At 41.9% G+C, this 23,662-nt stretch overlaps 1 protein-coding gene across 1 annotated transcript in view; it reads right to left on the bottom strand.

Annotated features, from left to right (window-relative positions):
- Nucleotides 1–23,662, bottom strand: part of LOC122553174 (lutropin-choriogonadotropic hormone receptor-like) — a 111,154-nt gene that overhangs the window by 28,365 nt on the left and 59,127 nt on the right. The window contains exons 4-5 of the mRNA XM_087990964.1: nucleotides 16,259–16,333; nucleotides 12,207–12,281 (exon numbers count right to left, since the gene is read on the bottom strand). Coding sequence (XP_087847090.1) covers nucleotides 12,207–12,281; nucleotides 16,259–16,333 — 150 coding nt within the window. The remainder of the gene's footprint in view (nucleotides 1–12,206; nucleotides 12,282–16,258; nucleotides 16,334–23,662) is intronic.

Genomic DNA, 23,662 nt, shown 5'->3' with positions numbered 1-23,662 from the left:
GACATTACCCTGAGTAAATCCCATAGGGATGTCCTGGAGCTGAGATGACTGACCTCCAACAACCACAAGAATCTTCCTACGTGCCAAGTAAGGCTCCAACCAGTAGAGAATTTTCTGTCTAATTCCCATTGCTTCCAGTTTTGCTGGAATGCCTCTTGATGCTACATTCAGTCAAATGATAGCACTGTTGATGAGACCTTCCATCACTTTACTGACGATCGAGAGTAGGCTCTACTCAATAAAGAATGAAGAAACAGAAGTCGTGGCAAAGTCATCATAGGAAAAAACTTTGAGTCGCATGGATAGGAACCTTCATATAAAGGCAAATTCAGGTGCTTAACTGAATGTATTCTGAATACCCAGTTCCCTGGAAGTCACTCTGCAGTTTTTTTTTATCATTTTGAAACAAGAATGTCATAAATAATTCTCTTAGAATCAAAGCAAATTGACAGCTGCCTGAAATAGAGAGAATGGCCGATAAGATTTGGTGTTGAATATCAATGACCAGATGTTCATTAATGGAGTGCAACCACTTTGATTCTTGTAGGTCTTGGGAGGTGAATTATGGCTATCACCACGACCAGCATCAGCAATTCCTCCCACCCCCTCCACCCCAATACACTGCTCACACCATGTACAGCGCAGAAACTTGTGAATCCAACAACTTGATGAAATTAATCAGGCCCTTGCCTTATTAGTTATTGAGATGTGGCTATTGTTGATAATTCCAGCATTTATTGCTCATCTCTCGTTTCTCTGAGAATGAGGCGTTTGGTATTTTTCTTGACATGTTTCAGTCTGATTTAACTGAATGGCTTACTTAGCCACTTCAGCTGCAGGTTTATGTGGGCCTGGCTAATAGCATTGGGTTTCCTTCATGTAAGGATGTTTTTTAATCCTGTTTAATTTTATGGCAATCTTATAGGATCACAGTCACTTTTACTGATACCAGTTTTTATTTCCAGATTTTTAAGAATTTAATGCACAATCTCAAACTACAGTGTTGGGATTTGATCTCTTTTTTTATAGTAACTGGGTCTCTGTGTTAAGCATCTTTTAAAATCCAGTAATCTGCCACATTATTACGCCCTTGCAATGGTCCCAATTCATATTAAGTTGGAATAGTAATAAATGAATTGTCCTGGATGTCCTGAGAGTGACAGCATCATGCAGCTGGGTCCTCAGTGTGCATCATCTCCCTGTTCCAGTATCCTCTGATCTTACGGAGGAGTTATAGGAAGAATGTGAAAACTCAGAATACATGTACATCACCCTGTTTTAGAATAAGAAAGAGAAAAGAGTGGAAGATTGCAGCTTCACAGGGTTTCCAAGGTGACAAGAAGTGCTTGCTAAGTTAATTAACTGGTACCACAGATCTTTCAACTTCACTCAACAAGATCTGTGGACACTGTCCCAATGAGCTAATTAGCTCTTTTCTCAAAGATGGAGATACTGATGATTTGAAAAGGCCCCTCTGGCTGGCTCTCCTGCAGTGAATGTTATAGCACAACTTGTTCTTATAAATGAGAATTCAGGGTAAAGCGATAACAGCAACATCCACGGATTTATACATCTGTCTTTAATTCCCACCAGAAGGATTTACAGATTCTGAATCACTGAATTTGTGAATGTGCTATTTGGTGCTCTGCCTTTCTGCTCTGTTGGCACAGACAGTGCTTGCTATTTGTAATTCTGTCCAAGTACATAAGCAAATTGCAAAACCATACAAAAATCCGATAAGCATGGTAAGTGAAACAGCCAAGCACTCTTCATCTTTTACCTGCATGTTCACCAGTCTGTTGCTAAATAGACTGCAATTTTTTTTAAAGTTGCATAGAAGCTTCTTGGTAGTTCATCTGCTCACTGTGGTGCCAGCACTATTGAGTATGCAAACATTGAAACTGGTGGTGAAAAGTATCCATTTTCCTGTGATTGCTGAAAGTTAATGCGAGCAGTGTAAATCACTGAGAAAATATAATCAAAAAATTGACTTTTAGCATCTAACAGCAGTTGTCTATGGCTCAAAGCAGGCATTAGGTTGATAAAGCAGATTTTCCTTGACCAGCTTGTATAGGTTTAATGCCCGAGTCTCTTTGTGATGTCTCTAATAAGCTCCAGAATTCTCACTGACCGCTTTAGGAAACTGGCAAAATCTGTTGAGTCAGTGAAGAAGGTGAAGGGCAGGCAGGGGATTGCAAGAAAGGGTATGATCTTGGGGAATGCTTTCGAATAGGCCAACAGCATGTTGGAGGATATTTTTTGGGAACACAAAGGTCAATGCCAATTCCTCTGGGGCATATGAAAAGAAATCAAAAGCCTCCCTTGCAGCTTCCAGCAGTCTTTCAAAGGACCATTTTTTATACTGTCGGTTCGGTGCCTGGTACGAGTTGGTAGAATGTATTTAGCCTATGCCCCAGCTATTTGCATCTAGAGATGTGTTCGGAGCCATACCACAATGACCCAGTTTTACATGTTCAAATACCATGTCGCCTGTCTCAGGCTGCTTGCAGATTACAAGATTGCCTAAAAATTGCATTGAACAACTCTTGGGTTTTGATGTAGGGTGAAGTGCTTCCTTGCTCTCAACCACTGCATTTTCAACTACTGTTTGCCTATTTGTCTGATAAGATGCAAGCAGCTAGTAGTTGAAAATTATATCCCCACTAGTTTCAATGTGTATGCTGGATGCACAGTTAATATATAGCAGGGAAATTGACTAATTTGGCTTTCTGGTGCATATTTTAACACTTAACAACACAGTTACATTTAACAATATAATTATTATCTAATTTATGATGCCTGCTTCACTATTTCACTCTTTTATTATAGTAGTTCATTCCCTGGATATAGTTCGCACTAACACATATTGTCTATTCCTATTATCTGAGAGATTGATGTGAACAGTGATCATGAAATGAATCATTGTGCTGATGGTGCTCTCCTAATGATGCTAAGCGGGAAATTCAGGATATCAATCAAGCAACAATGTCCACAAAACAACATCTGCATATTTGTGGAACTGTGCTATTAAGCTCTGAATGTGCTTTTTGCATCTTGTGCTGCTTGTGAATGTGTCAGAACTAAGAAAATTACAGCACAGGAACAGACCCTACAGCCCTCTAAGTCTGCAACAATCCAGATCCTCTATCTAAACTAGTTGCCTATTTTCTAAGGATCTGTATCCCTCTGCTCCCTGCCCAGTCATGTATCCGTCTTGATACTTCTTAAATTATGCAACGTGACCGCCTCTATCACTTCCGCTGGCAACGCGTTCCAGGCACACACCACCCTCTGTGTAAAGAACCTTCTACACATATCTCCCTTAAACCTTTCCCATCACACCTTGAACTCATGACCCCTAGTAATCGAGTCCCCCACTCTGGGAAAAAGCTTCTTTCTATCCACCCTATCTATACCTCTTATGATTCTGTACACCTCCATGTTTCTAATTAAAATAATCCTAATCAACTCAACCTATCTTCATAGATAGCCCCTTCATATCAGGCATATCCTGGTGAACCCTCTCTGCACTCTCTCCAAAGCATCCACATCCTTTCGGTAATGTAGCGACCAGAATTGTACACATTGTTCCAAATGTGGCCAAACCAAAGTCCTATACAACTGTAACATGACCTACCAACTCTTTTACACAATACCCTGTCCAATGAATGCCTTATGCCTTCTTGACCTCTCTATCAACCTGCATTGCCACCTTCAGGGTACAATGGACCTGAACACCCAGATCTCTCTGTACATCAATTTTCCTCAGGGCTTTTCCAGTTGCCACATAGTTCGCTCTTGAATTGGATATTCCAAAATGCATCACCTCACATTTGTCCAGATTGAACTCCATCTGCCATTTCTCTGCCCAACTGTCCAATCTATCTATATTCTGCTGCATTCACTGACAGTGCTTTTCACTATCTGCTACTCCACCAATCTTAGTGTCATCTGCAAACTTGCTAATAAGACCACTTATACCTTCCTCCAGATCATTTATGTATATCACAAACAACAGTAGTCCCAACACGGATGCCTGTGGAACGCCACTGATCACAGTTCTCCATTTTGAGAAACTCCCTTCCACTCCTACTCTTTGTCTCCTGCTGCCCAGCCAGTTCTCTATCCATCTAGCTAGTACATCCTGGACCCCATGCGACTTCACTTTCTCCATCAGCCTACCATGAAGAATCTTATCAAATGCCTTACTGAAGACCATATATATGACATCTACAGCCCTTCCCTTATCAATCACCTTTGTCACTTCCTCAAAGAATTCTATTAAGTTGGTAATACATGACCTTCCCTGCACAAAACTATATTGCCTATCACTGATAAGTCTATTTTCTTCTAAATGTAAATAGATCCTAAACCTCAGTGTCTTCTCCAGCAGCTTCCCTACCACTGACATCAGGCTCACCGGTCTATAATTACCTGGATTACTAAGTTGCCATCAGGACTATAGGGGCCAGGGATAAGTACAGGGATGTAAGTGGCATGGAGGGTGTGGGGGGCAGTGAGGGTCAGGTACAGGCCACTAGTTGGTATCATTTGGCAAAGGATGGAGTATACAGTGTGAGGGATGAGGCTGGGGAATGTGTTAATTCTTATTCTTGAACTTAGGCAGGTTTTTCACCCATCTCGCCTATGCACTGGGCATCCTCTTCCAGTTTTCCAGGTCAGCTGCCCTTTCTTAATATCTAGCCTGCACTTGCCATTCACAGAAAATGGAAAGTTCAGACAGCCATTTTTAAACATCTGAATGGTAGAGCCAGGAATTTTTCTCCTTCTGTGGTAAAATCCAGGAACAAAAATCAGGATCTTTCTTCATCATTGGGATTATGTTTTGAATCTTGCCTTGGATCCTGCCCAGGTTCATTGAAATTGTACTTTTTCTAAAGTAAATGAAATTAACTTGTTTCATTTCTGTTGAAATCGATCTTCGGCACAAAACTGGCCATATTTTGGCTTTAGATTGGCAAAATAAATCTGCCGCTGTGGTTATGTTATTGACCTACTCAGCTCGAGTCTCTCAGACTGATGATTCCTGAGGGACAATTTCAAATCCCACACTGCACCTAAAATTAATTAAAATCAACTTAGAATGAAAAAGCTAGTGTCAGTAATAGTGACCATGGGCAGAATTCTACAGGGGCATGAATGACCTGAGCTATTGAGAAAAATGTGGCAGAATAATTTGAGAAAGCGGACAAGTTCCACCTTGACATTGGATCCATCTCACATCATTTTTTATGCTTCCACCAAGCACTGAGTGGGGTTTCTCAATAGACAGCAGCGAATTGCTAATTAAGGAGGATGAAAGCCCCTAATTGTTAAATGCCTTAGTGATGGCACAAGTCACTTCTAATATTCATATTCCTGTTTTATCAAATGCACCAAACAAAGTAGATGTTAAGTTTCTCGGCATTGATGTCAGAGCATGTATATGATGATGTCAGCTCACTGCTGGCTGCAAGGAACTTCCATATTAGTCAGCACTAAACATCTCAGGAACAATCTGTGGGCACTGGCCACACATACCCCTTGTCCACAGACATTGATAAACTGACATTTGCCACGATCCTCAAGAATCCTTTCTGATCCCCTTGTAGGATGCTCGAGAAGTAGACACACCAGCACCATTTAACATTGAAAGGTTAAGGCAAGGACAGGCAGCAAGTTTGGACAAGCCGTAACTCGAGACTATTGCTTGCTCTCTTCACGCTCTCTCACTTAGCATCCACCTGCACTCTCTCAGCATCCATGTTTTGCCTAGCCATGCTGTGCCAATTAGTGCAGTCACATGACCAAGCAACTTGCCTTTCAAGGCAAAAGTCTTTAGACAAGGGAGTGTGGATATCTCACTGCATAGCATAATGGCACATCAATTTCACCCCTGCACCATGTGCCAGCAGATTATGCAGCAATCACACTGCATATACAACAAGCAAGTAGCCATGTATCAATGTCTTAGGGGAGTGGTCCTCATCAAAGACCACTGATGCAACCATCAGTCAAGGTTCTGGCACAGTAAGTCAAGGGCAGCCTCTGATACTATGCAGGGTAATGAGTAGGATAGTGTGCATGAGAATGAGATAATGTGGTAGGGGGAAGTCAGGAGTACCCTGGCTTTAAGAGAGGTCAATGTAGAACCCAACTGGCAATGGTCACCTCATGTGCCAGGGGCTGGGATGGAGGTGAGGCAGTGGAAAAGGTGGGTAGCCAGAGGCTCATGCCGACACTTGGGTTTTTTTCTATTGTTTTGTGGGACATAGGAGTCGCTGGCTGCCTAAAATTTACTCCCCATCCCTAGATGCCCTTGAGAAGGTGGTGGTAAGCTGCCTTCTCAAACCACTGCAGTCCATGTGCTCTGAATAGATCCACATGCCATTAGGAAGGGAATTCCAGGATTTTGACCCAGCGACAGTGAAGGTGGGGACCCCAGAGAGTGCGAAGCCAATGAGATTTATGGGAAGAGCTTTCAGGAAGGGGATCCAGATATTCAATACCTCACCAACACAGTGGTGAAGGCTTAAAGCCACTGGCCAAAAAGGAATCACTGTCACCTTCCATCATGCTGGATATCGAAAGTATGTAACAGGGAAGAAAATAGTTGCAACCACACCCAGAGTGGGCAGGGCAAGTGTCTTGACCTCTGGGAGAGGGGTCTACCAGACCCAATAATGTAAGGGACCTTCAGAGGAAACACTGCACATAAACCCGTGCATTAGACAAGGCATAGACAGCTGAAACTCAGCCACCTTGGTGCATTGTCTCTTGGTGTACTCAAAACTTCCCTGCCCCAGACATTGCTGACCACCAATACATTTGGTCGTAGAGACCAAGGAACTAATAGAATGTATTTACATGAAGGGCAATAGTCTCAGTAGAACACATTGCCCTAAATACAGCCTATTCATATTGTTTCCACATGCTGCAGTAGGATTCCAACATGAGCATAATGCCATGCTACAGCCTGTATGGACATGAAGTTGGGTATCATGCTAACACAGCATTTGCGTTTACACAGGGAATCAAACAAACAAATGTATTGCAAAATGAAGCATATTTATACAAATGTGATACCTTATATACAGAGCAATGTCACCATGTGGCACCAAAGTGCACTCAAAAGGTTTTTATCTTTCGTTCCCTCCCAGAACATCTTGGTTTTGTCCAGGTTCCAAAGTTGGAGTGGAGTGAGTCTGCGTGGCATCGGAGTCCATTGGCCCTGGAGGTTTGTTTGGGCACCCCGTGCCATTTGTGTCTAGATAGCTATGGTATGCTGGAGGGTCTTCCTGCCAGAGGGTTTGAGGGAGCAGGAAGAGGCATGGTGAAGGCGCAGCTCTCTCTGGAGTTTCTTGTGTGGAGGCCTGTGTATGGTTCCTCCTGGGGCCAGCTGCCCCCAGGCATTGCCTTATCTCTTTGCAAGGAAGGACCACCACTGGAATGCTCACCATTTTCCCTGTCCCTATGCCTTCAATCCTGAGGGGCAATGGAGTACAAGTGGGTGTGCCTGTCCAGCTGACCTTGAGGGTGCTGGACTTGACTGTCCATAGCAACCAGCAACCCATCCATGGAGGCAGCCAGATGACCCCTTGCTTGAAGCACCTGGGTCCCCATAGCATAGCTGCACTCCTGCAACCTCTGGGCTATGAGGACCATTGTGTCTCACATACCATTCTGACCCTCCTGCCTCCCCCTGTGCATTTGAATGAAGTTCTTGGTTGTCAACACCTATGTAGGGCTGAGAAGGTCACCTGCAGTCCTCTACATGCTAGCAAGCCAAGGGTGTTTCTTCCTTGACCAGCGAAAGGACTGTTGCATGTGGGGTGTTCACTAGATTGTGGTCTCTCACATTTTAAGCCTCTCACCAAGGTGTCCGCACAGGTCAGTGGTGCAGGAGGTTGAGGAGAGGTTTCTAGCAAAACAGGACATTTCTCCACCAAGGTATGGACATCCCACTGATAACTGCAAGAAACAAGAGAAAGAAGGTGGCGTGACCAATGGTTAGAAGTGTGCAGTGACTGTCACTGACAGTGGGGCTAATGTGATAGTTGCAGTAGAATGCAACATGAACTTACTTGGTTAGCAGGACATAGATGTCTCTGCACCCCCACAGGAGTGGTCTTAGTCTTTTCCTGAGAGGGCCAGGGCTTTCTCAGATGGGGTGAGGAGTCTGATGTCCAGAATCCATTCACCTATCTGGGTCTTTCTGCCCTATTATGTGCTGTCTTCTCCGCTAATGACAGAAAGAGAGGATTTGAATGAGATAAATGTAGATAGCATATCTGTTATTGCTTGTGCAAGTCATCATTAGGTGACGAGGTGCCCTGATCAAGTGAGTGGGTGTGCGGAGACCAAATGATAAATGGTCTGGAATACTGGAGTGTGCTGAGAACAACAGAGGGAGAATGTTGCAGATAATAGTGAGAGTTGCAGAGTATGAGTCGTGGCAGAAAGTGGGTGCTGTGGCAGAAGTAGAGTGAGTGTGAGAAAGCAGAGGGTAGTGTCTGACAGAGCAGACAGAGCTGGCAGAGCAGAGAAGGTCATTGACCTTCCGTGGGCATTGTTGGCTGTTCCTCTGCATCTTGGGATCTTCAAGGACCCGAGTGGCCACCTTGAAGTAGGCTCACCTGGTTTGGTGTTGTGGACTCTTCTGCTGGTCTTCCTCAGTACCACCCCCTCCACCAGGACCTCCAGGTTATAATAATGCCATCTTCCACTTCTCCAACATCTTCAGAAAGACTGTCTGCTGCTAAGCAGGGCAGACTAAGAATGCCAATGCTTGTTCTGGGGACTTGCTGTGACTTCAGACTCATACGAATGTGGTTGATTCTGAAAACACCCATTAAACCATTTGAAATAACTCCACAGTGGCTGCTATCCTGTCACTGTTGTCACCCTTTATTTACACATGGAGAGTCTTTGACACTGATCTAGCTCTGCCAGAACAAGCTCTCAGAGTGAACAGAACCTCTGACCTTCCTGTTTATATCTGTCAGTCAGGGCTCCTAGATTGAACAAGATTAATAGCCCCAGTCAGGGTACTCATATTCTATGAGATCCACCTGGCTGACCTTGTTACATCACTACATTTCTTCTCTCAGTCTGCAGACATAGGTTGGTTCTTTTTCTTATAGTTTCTCCAAATCTGCCTTGGGTACAGGTGGCATGAAATGCACCATAGCTCACTTCTCGCTGTCTTGGAAGAAATTCATTCTCTTCTTGAGGCAGCAAAGGTGTTGAGGCTGCAACACTTACTGTGACCATCTCAGATTCTAAGGTATCTTTAATGTTTGACAGAGAAGGAGAACCCATGGGTTATGAAACAGTCAGAAAAGGCTGTCAAAGAGCTGGGCAAATTTTGCTCCACACCATTTGTGAGATTTCAGCTTTCATATGGTCCACGTTTGTGTTCAGGAACGTCACCTACCTGATCTTTATACGTCACCAATCTGACCTTGTATTGACCGTGCCTCGTACCAATTCAGGGACATTCTCTGGTTCCTACACCAAACTTCATCTCCTGAAACAAACTGTTTCTTTTGCTTAGTGGAATCTTGTGTTCGGCACTGGCGTTCTTGATGCTGCTTCAGGCGACGTTATGTCTGAACTTTCTGTAATAATTCACCAGCCCCTTTACAGGGTACAAGGGCACCTTTGATCATCCTTACTTCATCTTTCAACGGGTGTAACCTAGTCTTGTCAACTCTGCAGCCCAAGTAGGTCACTGGGAACACACATTTTTCACTTCTAAGGCATGTGCCTGTCTGGTAGAAATGTCTAAGTTCTCTAAGTGCTCCTTATTAGTTTCCTTGTTATTAGCACATAATTTAGATAAATGGCGACCTAGGGTAGACCTTGTAAAATGTTCTCCATTATTTGCTGAAAATTTGCACAGGCTGATGATACCCCAAATGGCAGTCTCATATATTGGTAGAATCCCTTATGGGTATTAATTGTCGCATACCCATCTAACTGCAATTGCAGATATGCATGACTTTCATGTCCAGTTTCATGAAGAACGACGCCCCCCCCCCCCACCAGTTTTGCATATAAATCCTCTATGTGAAGGATTGAGTATTTATCCAGCTGTGAGAAGCAGTTTACTGTTTACTTAAAATCCCCACAATGGCGAACTGACCCATTGGGCTTCACAATCAGTATAACTGGCCGTGCTCAATCTGCAAACTTGACTGGTTTGATTATTCCTTCGCTTTCCAGCCTTCTGATTTCTGCCTTTACTTTTGTCTGTAAAGCAAACGGCACTGGGCAGGCCTTGCAGAATCGTGAATTGCTTCTTGGTCAACATGCAAGGTGGTCTTTCCTGCTTTGATGGTCCCTAGACCTTACCAAAAAGATTCTGAGCATTTAGTTAGGACTTCACTCAGGTATCCATTTTCTAATGGAAAAATGTTGAGGGCAGCATGGTGGCTCAGTGGTTGGCACTGCAGCCTCTCAGTGCCAGGGACCCAGGTTCAATTCTAGCCTCAGGTGACTGTCTGTGTGGAGTTTGCACATCCTCCCCATGTTTTCTCCCACAGTCCAAAGATGTGCAGGTCAGATGGGTTGGCTGTGCTAAATTGTCCATAGTGCTAGATGCATTAGTCAGGGGTAAATATAGGGTAGGGGAATGAGTCTGGGTGGGTTACTCTTCAGAGGTTCAATGTGGACTTGTTGGGTCAAATGGCCTGTTTCCACACTGTAGGTAATCTAATCAATCTAGGTGAATGTTTCTCCAACAATGTCACTCCATCAAGCTTAGGCCCATACCTTTTACTACATTCAGTGATAACTGATCCACCTGCTTCTCATAAGAGACCGGAAATGAAGTTGTACCCTAAATCTGTAAAGGTTCCCCGTTATAGGCTCTTAGCCCAGCCGAGGTCTTGAGCAAACCTGAAGGTTGAAGTCCAGTGCAAATTTTGCTAAAGACTGGTTCTGCAATCACTGAAATGACAGTGCTGGTATCAACCTCTATTAGAACCGGGTGACCATTTAACCAGACATTTAGTTTGATTAGTTCTGATTTGGATGTTGCTAAGCAATTTAACTGTTCCACACCAGACGTCGGTGGGCTTTCCAGGGTGTGCACTCTCCTAGATGCCGGCCTATGCGTTCTCTTATTCAGTTTAATTGTAGTCGGACTCTTCTGCTGTCTCAAGTCCATATACCGGCAGCAACAACAATGGCTTTGCTGGCCTGGATACTGAAGAAACTTTTCACGTTTGTCTGAGGCTTGGCTTTGTTTTCGGGCTTTGCTGTGGGCTGACCTAAAGTTCCTCTGATCAGGATATGTCTTGGGTGAGGCTATGCAATTGCCTTCACCCAAATGGTGTTCCCCAAGCTCAGTCAGACTGGCGAAGGTATCCACTTCCATCGGAAAACCCTGTAACTCATATGCTCTACTTGTAGCATTCCCAATGATAAATCCAGTTGTAGCGCCTGTTTGAAGCCCAGTTGAGTTTCAGCTATTTTTCTCTTTTGCATGGTTAAACCATTAATCCCACCCTTGTCGCCACTGAAATAACTCCACAGAGACAGATATCCTGTCACCAAGTTACCTTTTTTTTTCACATGGAAAGTGCTTAATTATGATCCAACTTCCTCAGAGCCAACTCTGAAGTGAACAGGATTGTCTGACACTCCTAGGAGAAACTGAGGACTGCAGATGCTGGAGATCAGAGTCAAAAAGTGTTTTTCCAGCACCACCCCAGTGACCAGTGCAAGAATTGGAAGGTTACATAGTGCTCTCTCTCTCTAGTGAATCTTCTCAATTTGAGGTGGTTAAGCACATCAAAGGGAACTTGATGCTGTCAGTCAGATTCTTCCAGTGTTTGGTTGGAGACTACTTAATGCTGAAAAGAAGAGTTCAAATGTATAATTGCCAATGCTAAATTCTTTAACTTTAGAAGGGGAAATCTCACCTTTCCCTCCCGGCAGATTCATTTAAATCACGGTCGGTTCTGATATAACACGATAGCTCAGTTCTTGTGTGATCTTGCTTTATAAGAAAATCGCGCAATAGCCATGCCATTTAAACTAATGGGGCTAAAATTGTGTTATAGCCAATAAGGAAAGGAAAGTTCACATTCTGCAAATAATGGTCAAAATTCTTCAATCACGTTAAAGCCGATTAGCGCTGAAGAAACACGTGTTATAGCAAACTGACTGCATATTGGTAACTTTGTAAGGATACTTACAGAATAAAATTGAATGCAATGGAGTGGATGTGTGTCAGATCAGGAAAAAATCCTATTCCAGTATTACAAATGCTCCTGGTTTAAGAAAATAATTATGAATTGATATTCATGTCATTACTTGCAGGAATTTAAAAGAAAAACACACATGACCACATAAAGTACAATAAAATGGTTTAATTTTAACTTCTAGGTGGCCTTAAAATATTACAAAAATACAAATCTACAAAAATATAAGAAGATACATGCTATGGGAAATACCTTTAATGAAATTCCTAAATTAAGGTAACAGCAAGAACTGTTTAAAATTCACCCATCTTTAAGAAGGTTTTCTCATATTTAGAAAAAGCATTATAGTGCAGATGTTGGAAATTTGAAATAGAAACAGGAAATGCTTTAAAAACTCAGTGGATATAGCAGCCTCTGTGGAGAGAGAAACAAGAGTTAATGTTTTGAGTTTATGGGTGGCATGGTGACTCAGAGCACCAGGGACCCAGGTTCAATTCCAGCCTCAGAAAACTGTCTGTGTGGAGTTTTCACATTCTCCCCTGTGGCTGCGTGGGTTTCCCCCAGGTGCTCCGGTTTCCTCCCACAGTCCAAAATGCATAGGTGAGGTGGATTAGCCATGGGATTTGCAGGGTAACAGGGATAGGGTGGTTCTAGGTGGGATGCACTTTGGAGGATTGGTTTGGGCTGAATGGCTTGCTTTCACATCGTAGGGATTGTATGAAGTCTGATTATGACTTTTTGAAGAAGAGTCATACTGAACTTTCTCTCTCCACAGGAGGCTGCCAGACCTGCTGAGTTTCTCCAGCTTTCTCAGTTTTTATATCTCACGTTTAGTGTTATTTTCCCTCTCTCTAATGACTTAGCTATTTATCATTGAAGGAATTAATATCGTTCAGCTGATATCATGTCCAGAAGTATTTAAGAAGAACATTTAACAAAGCAAACACCTCTTAGAACAACATGTTTTTGCACCAGCATTGTAGCTTAATTAGCCATGGATCCTAATTTTCTTTGAAACTGCTTGCTGACCTCATGAAAAGTATTAGAGAACACGGCAGTATAGCTAAGTTCCTTCACCATCTCTTATCTTAGATCTTTGTAAGTTCTTACATCAGAATATACAATTATTCCCTATGTTATTTCACACCCTCTAATATCAGACGCCTTTGGTCACAATGCTCGATTTTCTTTATTGCATGTCATGCTGCATCATAATATGGACAAATCTAATACTCACCCAGAAAGGAATGTGTTGATTAGGACACCAGTATGAATTGGTAAAAGGTAAATCATGACTGACTAACTTTATGTAGTTGGTTTGAAGAATATAAATGACTAATCGCAATAAATCTCAATAACATGAATTCATACGGTACCTTATAAAATAAAAATTTTATAAGGTACCATATGATAAACTTAAGGTATCTGCAATTAAACCAAATATATCATGGCATGGATAAGGCGATGTTTATGACAGAAAACAAGTGTGGCAAATTATATTTACATAGCGCCTTTAAAGTAATAAAATGTTTCAAGGTTTTCCACAATTCCATTAGAAAACAAAACTTGTAACCAGCCATGCGAGGAAATATAGAGCAAATAACGAAAGCTTACTCAAAGAGACAGACTTTGACAACCATTTCTTGAAGGAGGAATTAAGACCAGGATCAGGTGAGCATAAGTATCTTGAAGGGGTGTGATGCTATATGAAATAACAGAGGTAGGAAGGAGCACGATCATAGAAAGCATTGAAAACAATGTGCATTTCTTAAGAAGCTACTATATGCCAGTGAACACAGGGATGAAGGGTGAACAAGACTTGGGGCTACTTAGGGCAGGTGCAGCAATACCTCAATTTTATGGGGGTAAAATATTGGAGGCTGACCAAGTGTGTTTTGGGATAATTTTATTTCCAGGCAACAGTGTTAAAGAAGTGGAAACAGATGGTCTTTGTGATAGGACCAATGTGTGTTTAGATCTTGAGGATCAGAGATAACTCAAGTTTGTGAATAATCTGATTCAGCCTCAGCTGTTTGCCAAATATAGGGAAATAGTAGGTGGCTATGGAATGGAATTTGTGGCAAGGACTGAAGAAAACTAATTCACTCTCTCCAATGCTTAGATGATGGAAATTTCTGTCATTCAGTGTTAGATGTTGATAACCAGTCTATTTATTTAGAGACAGTGGAAAGGTTGAGAAAAGTGCTGAAGATGTGTAGCTGGGTGTTGTCATCATACTGATGTGTTTCAGATAATGCATAAATTATCTGGGGCGGCACGGTGGCTCAGTGGTTAGCACTGCTGCCTCCCAGTGCTTGAGACCTGCGTTCAATTCCAGCCTCGGGCACCTGTCGGTATGAAGCTTCTCCCCGTGTCTGTGTGGGTTTTCTCTGGGTGCTCTGGTTTCCTCCCACAGGCACAAAGATGTGCAGGTTAGGTGAATTGGCGATGCTAAATTGCCCATAGTGTTCAGTGATGTGTAGGTTAGGTGCATTTGTCAGGGGGAAATGTAGAGTAATAGGGAAATGCGTCTGGCTGTGTTACTCTTTGGAGAGTCGGTGTGGATTTACTGGGCCAAAAGGCCTGTTTCCACACTGTAGGAATTCGAAAATTAAATTGTATCACCATAAGACTGAAGGAGAATTTGTTTACTTTATCAGAGATCGTGGAAAAGGTCATGAGAAACAAAGATGCAAAATGAATACACAACATGAGAGGATAACTATTAAAAATGAAGAAATTCTATGTTTGGTGAAAAGCACTAAATGATTAAGTTAGAGATAGCACAGATGCAACTAGCTGAATGGTGACATTCTCTGCCATAGAATTATATTGTTATGTTAGGGTGGACGCTAAGAAATTGTTTCCGTTAGGTGAGGAGACTAGGACCCGTGGGCACAGCCTTAGAATTAGAGGGGGTAAATTCAGAACAGAAATGTGGAGACATTTCTTTAGCCAGAGAGTGGTGGGCCTGTGGAATTCATTGCCGCGGAGTGCAGTGGAGGCCGGGATGCTAAATGGCTTCAAGGCCAAGATTGATAAATTCTTGATGTCACAAGGAATTAAGGGCTACGGGGAGAATGCTGGTGAGTGGAAGTAAGGCCATTCGGCCCATCGAGTCCACTCCGCCATTTAATCATGGCTGATGGGCATTTCAACTCCACTTACCAGGGCTACGGGGAGAATGCTGGTGAGCAGAATTAAGCCATTCAACCCAATGAGTTTGCTCCACCATTTGATCATCATTATATGTTTCTCTCCTGCCTTCTCCCCATAAACCTTGATTCTCTTACTAATTATGAATCTATGTATCTCTGTCTTAAATACACTAAATGTCTTGGACTCCACAGCCTTCTGCAACAACGAGTGCCACAGATCCACCATTCTCTGGCTTAACAAATTCCTTCTCATCTCATTTCTAAATGGTTATCCCTTCACTCTAAGACTGTGCCCACAGGTCCTAGTCTCTCTGACTAGTGGAAAGACCTTCTCCACATCCAGTCTATCCAGGCCTCTCACTATTCCATAAGTTTCAATGAGATTTCCCCTCAACCTTCTAAACTTCATCGAGTACAGACCCAAAGTCCTCAACCACTCCTCATACGATAAACTCCTCATTCTGGGATCATTCTTGTAAACCTCCTCTGGGCTCACTCCTTCGGGATTTGATGAATCTTCCCAGTTTTCTTAAGTTACAGTGGGAGATTGGCCAAATTCCCAGGCAAATGATGTTAGGGACCATTCTTAGCAGTTATACTGCTTCCCTGGAGAGTCAGCTGAAGTTGTGCCTATTACAGAAGGACGGAGACCTAAAGAACAATGTTAGGGTCTCTGCTTCCTGTAGATGAAGATATGGAGAAGCCGCATAAGCCACATAACATCCCTTGTCTGCATGTATGTTTTTCTGTCTTTGTGAACCAGGACATAAATGAAAATGAAGATTGAATTACAGTTAGTATCACATGAACCACAGTTGGTACACCAAATATAAACAGCAATGAATGAAACATGCTTCTCAGAATTAAATGCAAATTAGATTCTCTCACAAGTATCGTAGTCGTGGTAGATTTCTGAAAGCTCCTTGATCAATTTTCACCAGATGCTTTGTATTTTGAATTGTGCTAGATAGAAGCAAGTGAAACATATTAGAATTGATGGACCAGTCAAAGTTACATGGAGCGTGATGTGAAAGTAAGATTAATTAATGGCTTAATTATGCAAAATAATCTTTTGTTTGAAAGTGTAGTTAATTGTAAGAATTTAAAAACCTGATTATTTTTCCACTATTAATTTTATATCATCGTCCCGACTCTGCTGGGCGCATTGGCTTTTTGTTTGGACCATTATTTCAAGAACTACCATCAGAGACTGATAAATAGCAATCAAATGAAGAAATCCTGAACAATGTTATCTCCCCTTAACATGGATAACTTGGGCCAATTATAGAATCCCTATCATTGCTCCACTAACTCAACAGGAATTGAAAATTGAAACTGGAGCCACGTGGAAAAGCTACTCAAAGTTTTAAAAACTGAACCATTAACAGAGTTGCACCCCTGTAATTTTGGTGGACATTGCAGTAATAAGGTTCTTACAACAGCAAATACGTGCCACACATCATATTTTTATCACTCCAGATTCAAAAGCTTTCAAACTACCCATACGAGTTAGAAGTAATCCTGACCTTCACCGACTTAGTGTATACCAGAAATCTTCAATCTGAATCTATTAAATGTTGCAAAGCTTCAAGCAAGATTATTCCAATCTATGCAAATATTCTAGGCATCAAAATCCCTGGGTGTTTGCTTATTTTCACTAGATTATTTTCAATATTCCAGTGGAAATGATGGAGATCTCTACCATTTCTCTGAGTTTGCCTGTTGTAAAAGATGGAGATACCAACTACCATTTATACAAACGAATTACAACAGGAAATAAAGCCAGGGAACGGGAATATATCCCAAGAGCTTCCAACCATTGGCTAAGTCAATGCCTCTTAATATTATCCCAGCTGATCTCTTCTCCCACTTCACAAATTTGTGTAAAAGCTTTTGTTGTTGAAATAGATGTTCAAAAGGGAAAAAAGGTGCTTGAATGATAGTTTGAAAGTTTTATTTATGTGATAATCTTTATTGCTAGCTCAATATTACCTACATAAAATAAAGGGTACTTATAAGTGTTGTTATTGATGCTTTAAATATATGATTGGTTAGAAGTTTTATAGGGTTGCAATAACAACAATGTTTTTCAAGAAAGTTATGAATGGCTGTTTTTAAGCTTTTAACCACAAATGTCATTATTACTCTCAGGTGAGGCGGCATGGTGGCTCAGTGGTTAGCACTGTTGCCTTACAATGCCAGGGACCCAGGTTCAATTCCCACCTCGGGTGACTATCTGTGTGGAGTTTGCACATCCTCCTGTGTCTATGTGGTTTCCTCTGGATGGTCCAGTTTCCTCCCACAATCCAAAGATGTGCAGGTTAGGTGAATTGGCCATGTTAAATTTGCCCATAGTGTTCAGATTAATTTTGTCAACCTCAGGAGTTGAAAAAGACCTAAATTAGTCTGGGGTAAATGTAGAGCAGTAGGGGATTGGGTCTGGGTGGGTTACTCTTCGGAGGGGTCGTTATGGACATCTTGGGCCCAAGGGCCTGTTTCCACACTGTAGGGATTCTTCCATAGCAGGTTTACAGACTGCATTATTGGAAACGATGAGTTTGCACAATGAGGTTGAGGCAGGTTGGGGAATGGGTTGACACAGAAGGTAAAAAGGGATATTGGGGGTGGATGGGGAAACATAGATAAGATCTTTTGAAATAATCTTTTGAAATGGGTCTTATCGAGACTACGAATTATGAGTCCTGGTGAAGCTGATCTCACTTCACAAGAATTGCAGGGAAATAGGAGATGCCTATTTGCACAGTGGAGTTGTCTGGGTCAAGAATGCGGGTTGTGGGCTACTTCTCCTGACAAAATTGGAACAATAAGAAATAGAAATCCCAGGCTCAACTCCCGCACACCATTTGGAAAGGTGCGCAGAGTCTCCAAGACTCCACAAAAATCCGGCCATATATGTTCATCATTCATCACTGGGTCAAAGCCCTTGAAATCCTGACCAACAGTTATAGGAATAACATCACAAGAACTGAAGCACTACAAGGAAACATTCAAAAACAACCTTCTTAGAATAACTAGGCTGTCCAATAAATGCACGTTCATTAGCATCACCCACACTCAGAAAATCAAATCTCTGCCTAAAATAATTTTTCTGAGAGTAATAAGCACATGCTCTGCACCACATCAAAATATCTTGCTTTCCTGAATCTTCCTTATAAATGGTTTCTAACAGATTAAAACATATCTTAGTCTACTATAACAGCTGAATTATTCTTTAGTTAGGTCAGACCTCTGCTACATATTTTCAACAGCAGATACAAACAAATTAGACAAAAATCCTTGACGAGACAGCACATGATTTAACTTGTATTCTAAAAATACAACTCAAGATATTATTGATAGTAGACAACAATAACAATTTCAACAATGCTCAATTTGTCTTTAACCTATTAGCAGATCTCCCTTGGCAGTAATCAAATGATCATTGAGGTGGTTGGGGTTGATGGGGGAGCTGTATTTAATTTTGCAGGGGCCTTACTGAACTGCAGACTGTCTCCTTCCCACTTTAATACCAACTGAGTTCTTTAAGTAGGCAGATGGGGTAATCACCATGCAGAGTCTGAAAACTCCAGCTCATATTTAGGGTTACATAGAATCCCTACAGTGTGGAAGCAGGTTATTTGGCCTACTGAGATTACACTGATCCTCTGAAGAGCATCCCAGTTATAGCCCCCCCTATGAATAGTGTAGGATAGAGTTGAATATCCTTTATTGTCACATGTACTCAAGTACAGAAGTACACTTAAAAGTTTTACAAGGTTGCCTCTTATGGCGCCATCTTAGGAATAAAGGAACTAGGTACAAATCTTAGATATACAAAGAGGAATAAAAAAGAAAAGTAATTGCATTACTTTACAGCGATTCATAGTATAAGTTAGGAAATAAGACATAGTTAAAAGGTTAGACATTTCAGTCAGATAAACAAATTACAAATAAACATTACATTGCAATAGATCAGTGCAGGGACTTCTACACATGATCTGGCCGCCCATGCCAGATGACACTCCCCGTTCCACTCCAAGCCTCCAGCCTGCTCCGCACCAGCTACCAGCTGCTCCAAGGTAAGTTGTCTCCAGGACTCACTTCCACGGACCAGTCTGGGACTGCTTCACCGCACTGATCTCCTGAATCGATTTCCTGAACAAACCTGCTCCAGGACTGCTTCCCTATGCCAGCCTCTACTTGGGATTCACCTTTGGAGCTCGCCAGCTCCTCCATTCCCCTCTGGGCATGTCCAAGTCAAACACAGAAAGGAGGAAAAAAAGGCAGAAAACAGGAAAAAAAGAACTGGTGGAGCAGAGGAGCTCTGGCTGCTGTGTCTTACTCTGCCTCCATCTTGCTACGATCCCTGTAACCCATTCCCTATTCCTTATCCAATTAGCCTAAATATCCCTGGACACTACAGGCAATTTAGCATGGCCGATCCACCGAACCTGCATTCTTTGGACTGAGGAAGGAAACCGAAGCACCCAGAGGAAACCCACACAGACACATGGGGAATGTGCAAACTCCAAACAGACAGTCGCCCAAGGGTGGAATCAAACTTGGGTCCCTGTGCTAACCATTGAGCCATTGTGCCACTCCATTAATATTATTTTTTTTTTGCTTTTTTGAATCTTCCTTTGCTGAATTTGAAAATGCTCAAACTTACTGCATAGAATCAGTGGATTTATTCGGGTGAGGTTTATAGTGGTTATTTAGGGGAGGGTGTCTTTTTGTCACGTACTCAGTGCCTGATCAAGGGATCTGGCATAAAGAACAGGTGATTTCTCTGAGACCCATGCCCTACTCCTACTTCTAACCCCCTGCCACCCCCTTTCCAGTGGCACCCCCCTTGCAATCTTGATCCGGCCTTCACAAATCTGAGCATGGGTCCTTTGCTTATCCTGAGTCTCTGATGGACAGCTACCACTGGCCTTCTGGTGACACTGGTAGCAGTGATCATTGCTGGCTTCTGATTGGCAGGTAGCTCTTGGGGGCTAAATTTCTATCCTCCAGGGTCCTTGATCACAGAGAAGGCCTGACTGTCGCTTAATAGGGCAGGCCTTCCCCAAAGAAGGTGAGGCAGACCCCTTGCTGATTCCCTAGCCAACGGACAAGATCTTCAGTCTCTTGTATGAAATTCTAGTCCACTGAGTGGAGAAGATTGTGTTTAATAACTGGAGGACTGTTTAGGAAGAGGGCAAATCACGGGCTAGTGATTTATACAGAATTAATAATTAAAGTTCCACAATGCTGAACAATGTTACGATTCCAGGATTGGCAGATGGGAAACAAACATGAATTATGTGCAAAACTGAGATTTACTTGTGGCGTTCGACCAAGAAAGAGATCTTTGGATTTTAGCAGTACAGTATTCCCAGACTATCAAAGAAGCACACAGAATTCTGGGATGTATAATAAAGATGTACCAAGGAGTGCCATACTTGGCTATGGAATGATGAAATCTGGAGCAATGCTTGCAGCTTTGATTTTCTTATTTCAAAAAGAATATTCAGTTTCTGGAAATGCAATGGAGAGAGTTATGTGATGAAACCCAGAACTTAAGGCCAAGGAGATTGACTACCATGTATTTTTTCTCTTTTGTAGCCCCATGTTCCAATACTTGGTACAGTGTTCTGAATCTTCAATGTACTATACTGCAACATCTTGCCTATTTATTATTCCTTCTTAAATTGAGCCAGATGTTCAGTAATGGCATTTTTGAGAACTGTGAAAATACTCAAAATACCACAATTTATTATTTAATATTGTAAATTCATCAATTTCTGCTTTAAAGTGTTAGTACATACTATTCTAGACATAACATCTCCAAAAAGGAATAATGCTATGTAAACACAAAGGCACTCAGTGTTTGTGGCTTCATATTAAATTTAATATAACATCCTGGAAAAAATAATTTTTATATGCCTCATAAAGTGAGATCAAAACTGGACAGTATAATTTGAACACAGAAATTCAATTACAACTTAATTTTCCATTAATATTTGTTATTTTACAAAATAATAGGTCAAGATTTCTGCATGGGTCTTCCTGATCTCCTGCCATTATTTCAGGAGAACTTCTGGAAATATTGCATAAAGTTATTTGCATGAAATTAAGATGCTAGATTGGAAGAACAACACAGAATTTCTATCCCACCATCTCTATATTATTTTCTTCCAGAGCAGCATAGTATTTTTTCCAGAACCTCTCAGTGCCAGGGACCCGTGTTCAATTCCACCCTTAGGTGACCATCTGTGTGGAGCTTTAACATTCTCCCTGTGTCTGCATGGGTTTCTTCCCACATTCGAAAGATGTGCAGGTTAGGTAGGTTAGCCATGGGAAATACAACATTACAGGAATTGGATGGGATGCCCTTCAGAGGGTCAGCGTGGACTTGATGGGCTGAATGGCCTGCATCCACTGTGGGAATTCTATTGTGTTTAATAGTGTTGTAATAATGCCAGTTGCTTTTAAAAACACTAGAAGTAGGTTTATCCATCAAATATCAAAACAGGGGCTTCAGATTTGTCTTTTTCTGTGCAGTGAGTTTATTATATCAAAAATTGAATTCAAATTTTAAAATTACCCTTGTGGAATTTGAATTTAAATTCTTTAGATTATCATCTGATGCTTTTTTCCCCTCTGGCACCAAAGTTTTTACTCAATATCATTTTCTTCTTCCTCTAATTAATCCAAGTATGTAAAGAATGGCAATGGTATTCTGCTGCCGAGGATAATGAGTCAATATAGTGAAATTCCATAAGATTTAATCTCTTTACCAAATTCTTAACACACAATGTACACTTACATAACATAAGATGTCACACACATTCTGCAATAAAGCAGCCTAAGATCAAAACAACTAGGCTCTAACTGGCAGACTTTATGGATACATTAACATAACAGTCAAAACACCACTTTTGGCAGATAATAAGTTACGCATTTCCACTGGCCCACTAACAATGAAAATACGTGTTTGTCATTCTGTAACCTAGTATTCAGTGATTTAACTTATTTTTTAAATTGACTGGCTTTCAGAACAAGAACAGTTGTCAGTCAAGGTTTTGGCTAGTTGGGGTGTCAAGTAAATTAATTTAGTCCCAGTTCTCACAGGCTGGAAGAGTAGGAAAACTGCCAAATGTTAATATTTTAAACAAAAACAGATAGAAGAAATTAAGGTATTGTTAAAATAGATGCAATAGCAGATGAAAATTAATACAGAAAAGCATGAAGTGATTCAGCTTGATATGAAGAACAATGGAAGAGAGAATTTAAACCAAAGGTACAATTCTAAAGGGAGGAGTGCAAGAGCTGATGCAGGTGAAACTATATGTGCACAAATCATTGAAGATGGAAGGATGGGTTAAGAAAGTGGTAACAAACCATATCGGGACCCTGGGCTTTATAAATAGGGGCATAGAGTATCAAAGCAAGGAGTTTATGGTGAACCTGTATAAACCCTCCTTTCAGGCACTCGAGTACTATGTCCAATTCTGAATACCACTTCAGGAAGGTTGCAAAAACATTAGAGAAGATTTAGAAAAGGTAGATGAGAATTGTTCCAGGAATAAGGGACATCAGCAACTTGTATAGTTTGGAGAAATTGAAAATGTTCTCCTTGAAGATGAAGAAGAGACTTGATAAGGTTTAGCGTTCTTGGCAGAGTAGTTGGAGAGAAACCACTCCCGCTGGAGGAAAGATCAAGAACCAGAGGGCATTGATTTAAAGTGAGCAGGAAAACATGTCTTTTCAAGATGAGGAAAAACTCTTTTACACAGTATATCTAGGGTCTGCAGTTTGCCGAGCATCTCAGCTGGATCTGCAGGAGCTGACCAGATCTCCCAGTCACCACCCATTGTAATTCCCCTTTCCATGCCCCTTCTGACATGACCATCCTTGACTTCATCCATTGCCACAACAAACCAAGCCATAAATTGGAGTGACAACACTTCATCTTCTGCCTGGGCAGCCTACTGCCCAGATGACGCAACACTGATTTCTCCAATTTCAAATAACCTCCCTTCCCAGCCACCAACTCCTTTCCCAACCCCTTCCCCTCCCTTCCACCACTCCTAGGTACCAGCCGGATCCATTCCTCCCATTGACAAACCAGGTCATACCGTTTACCTATCTTCACCTATCCCCACTTCACCACCCTTCCCCCCACCCTCCTTTATCGGCAGCTCCCCCTACACCCACCCCAGTCCCGAAGAAAGGTTACACCCAAAATGACGACTTCTCCACCTCCTGATGCTGCCTGGCTTGCTGTGTATTTCCAGTCTCCTGCTT

The sequence above is a fragment of the Chiloscyllium plagiosum genome, unplaced genomic scaffold (assembly GCF_037043375.1).
Source record: "Chiloscyllium plagiosum isolate Xiang-an unplaced genomic scaffold, Cpla_swu_hap1 HiC_scaffold_10, whole genome shotgun sequence".
Lineage (NCBI taxonomy): Eukaryota > Metazoa > Chordata > Chondrichthyes > Orectolobiformes > Hemiscylliidae > Chiloscyllium > Chiloscyllium plagiosum.
Note: the sequence above shows the minus strand (reverse complement) of the source record. Positions and strands in the feature narration are given on the sequence as shown.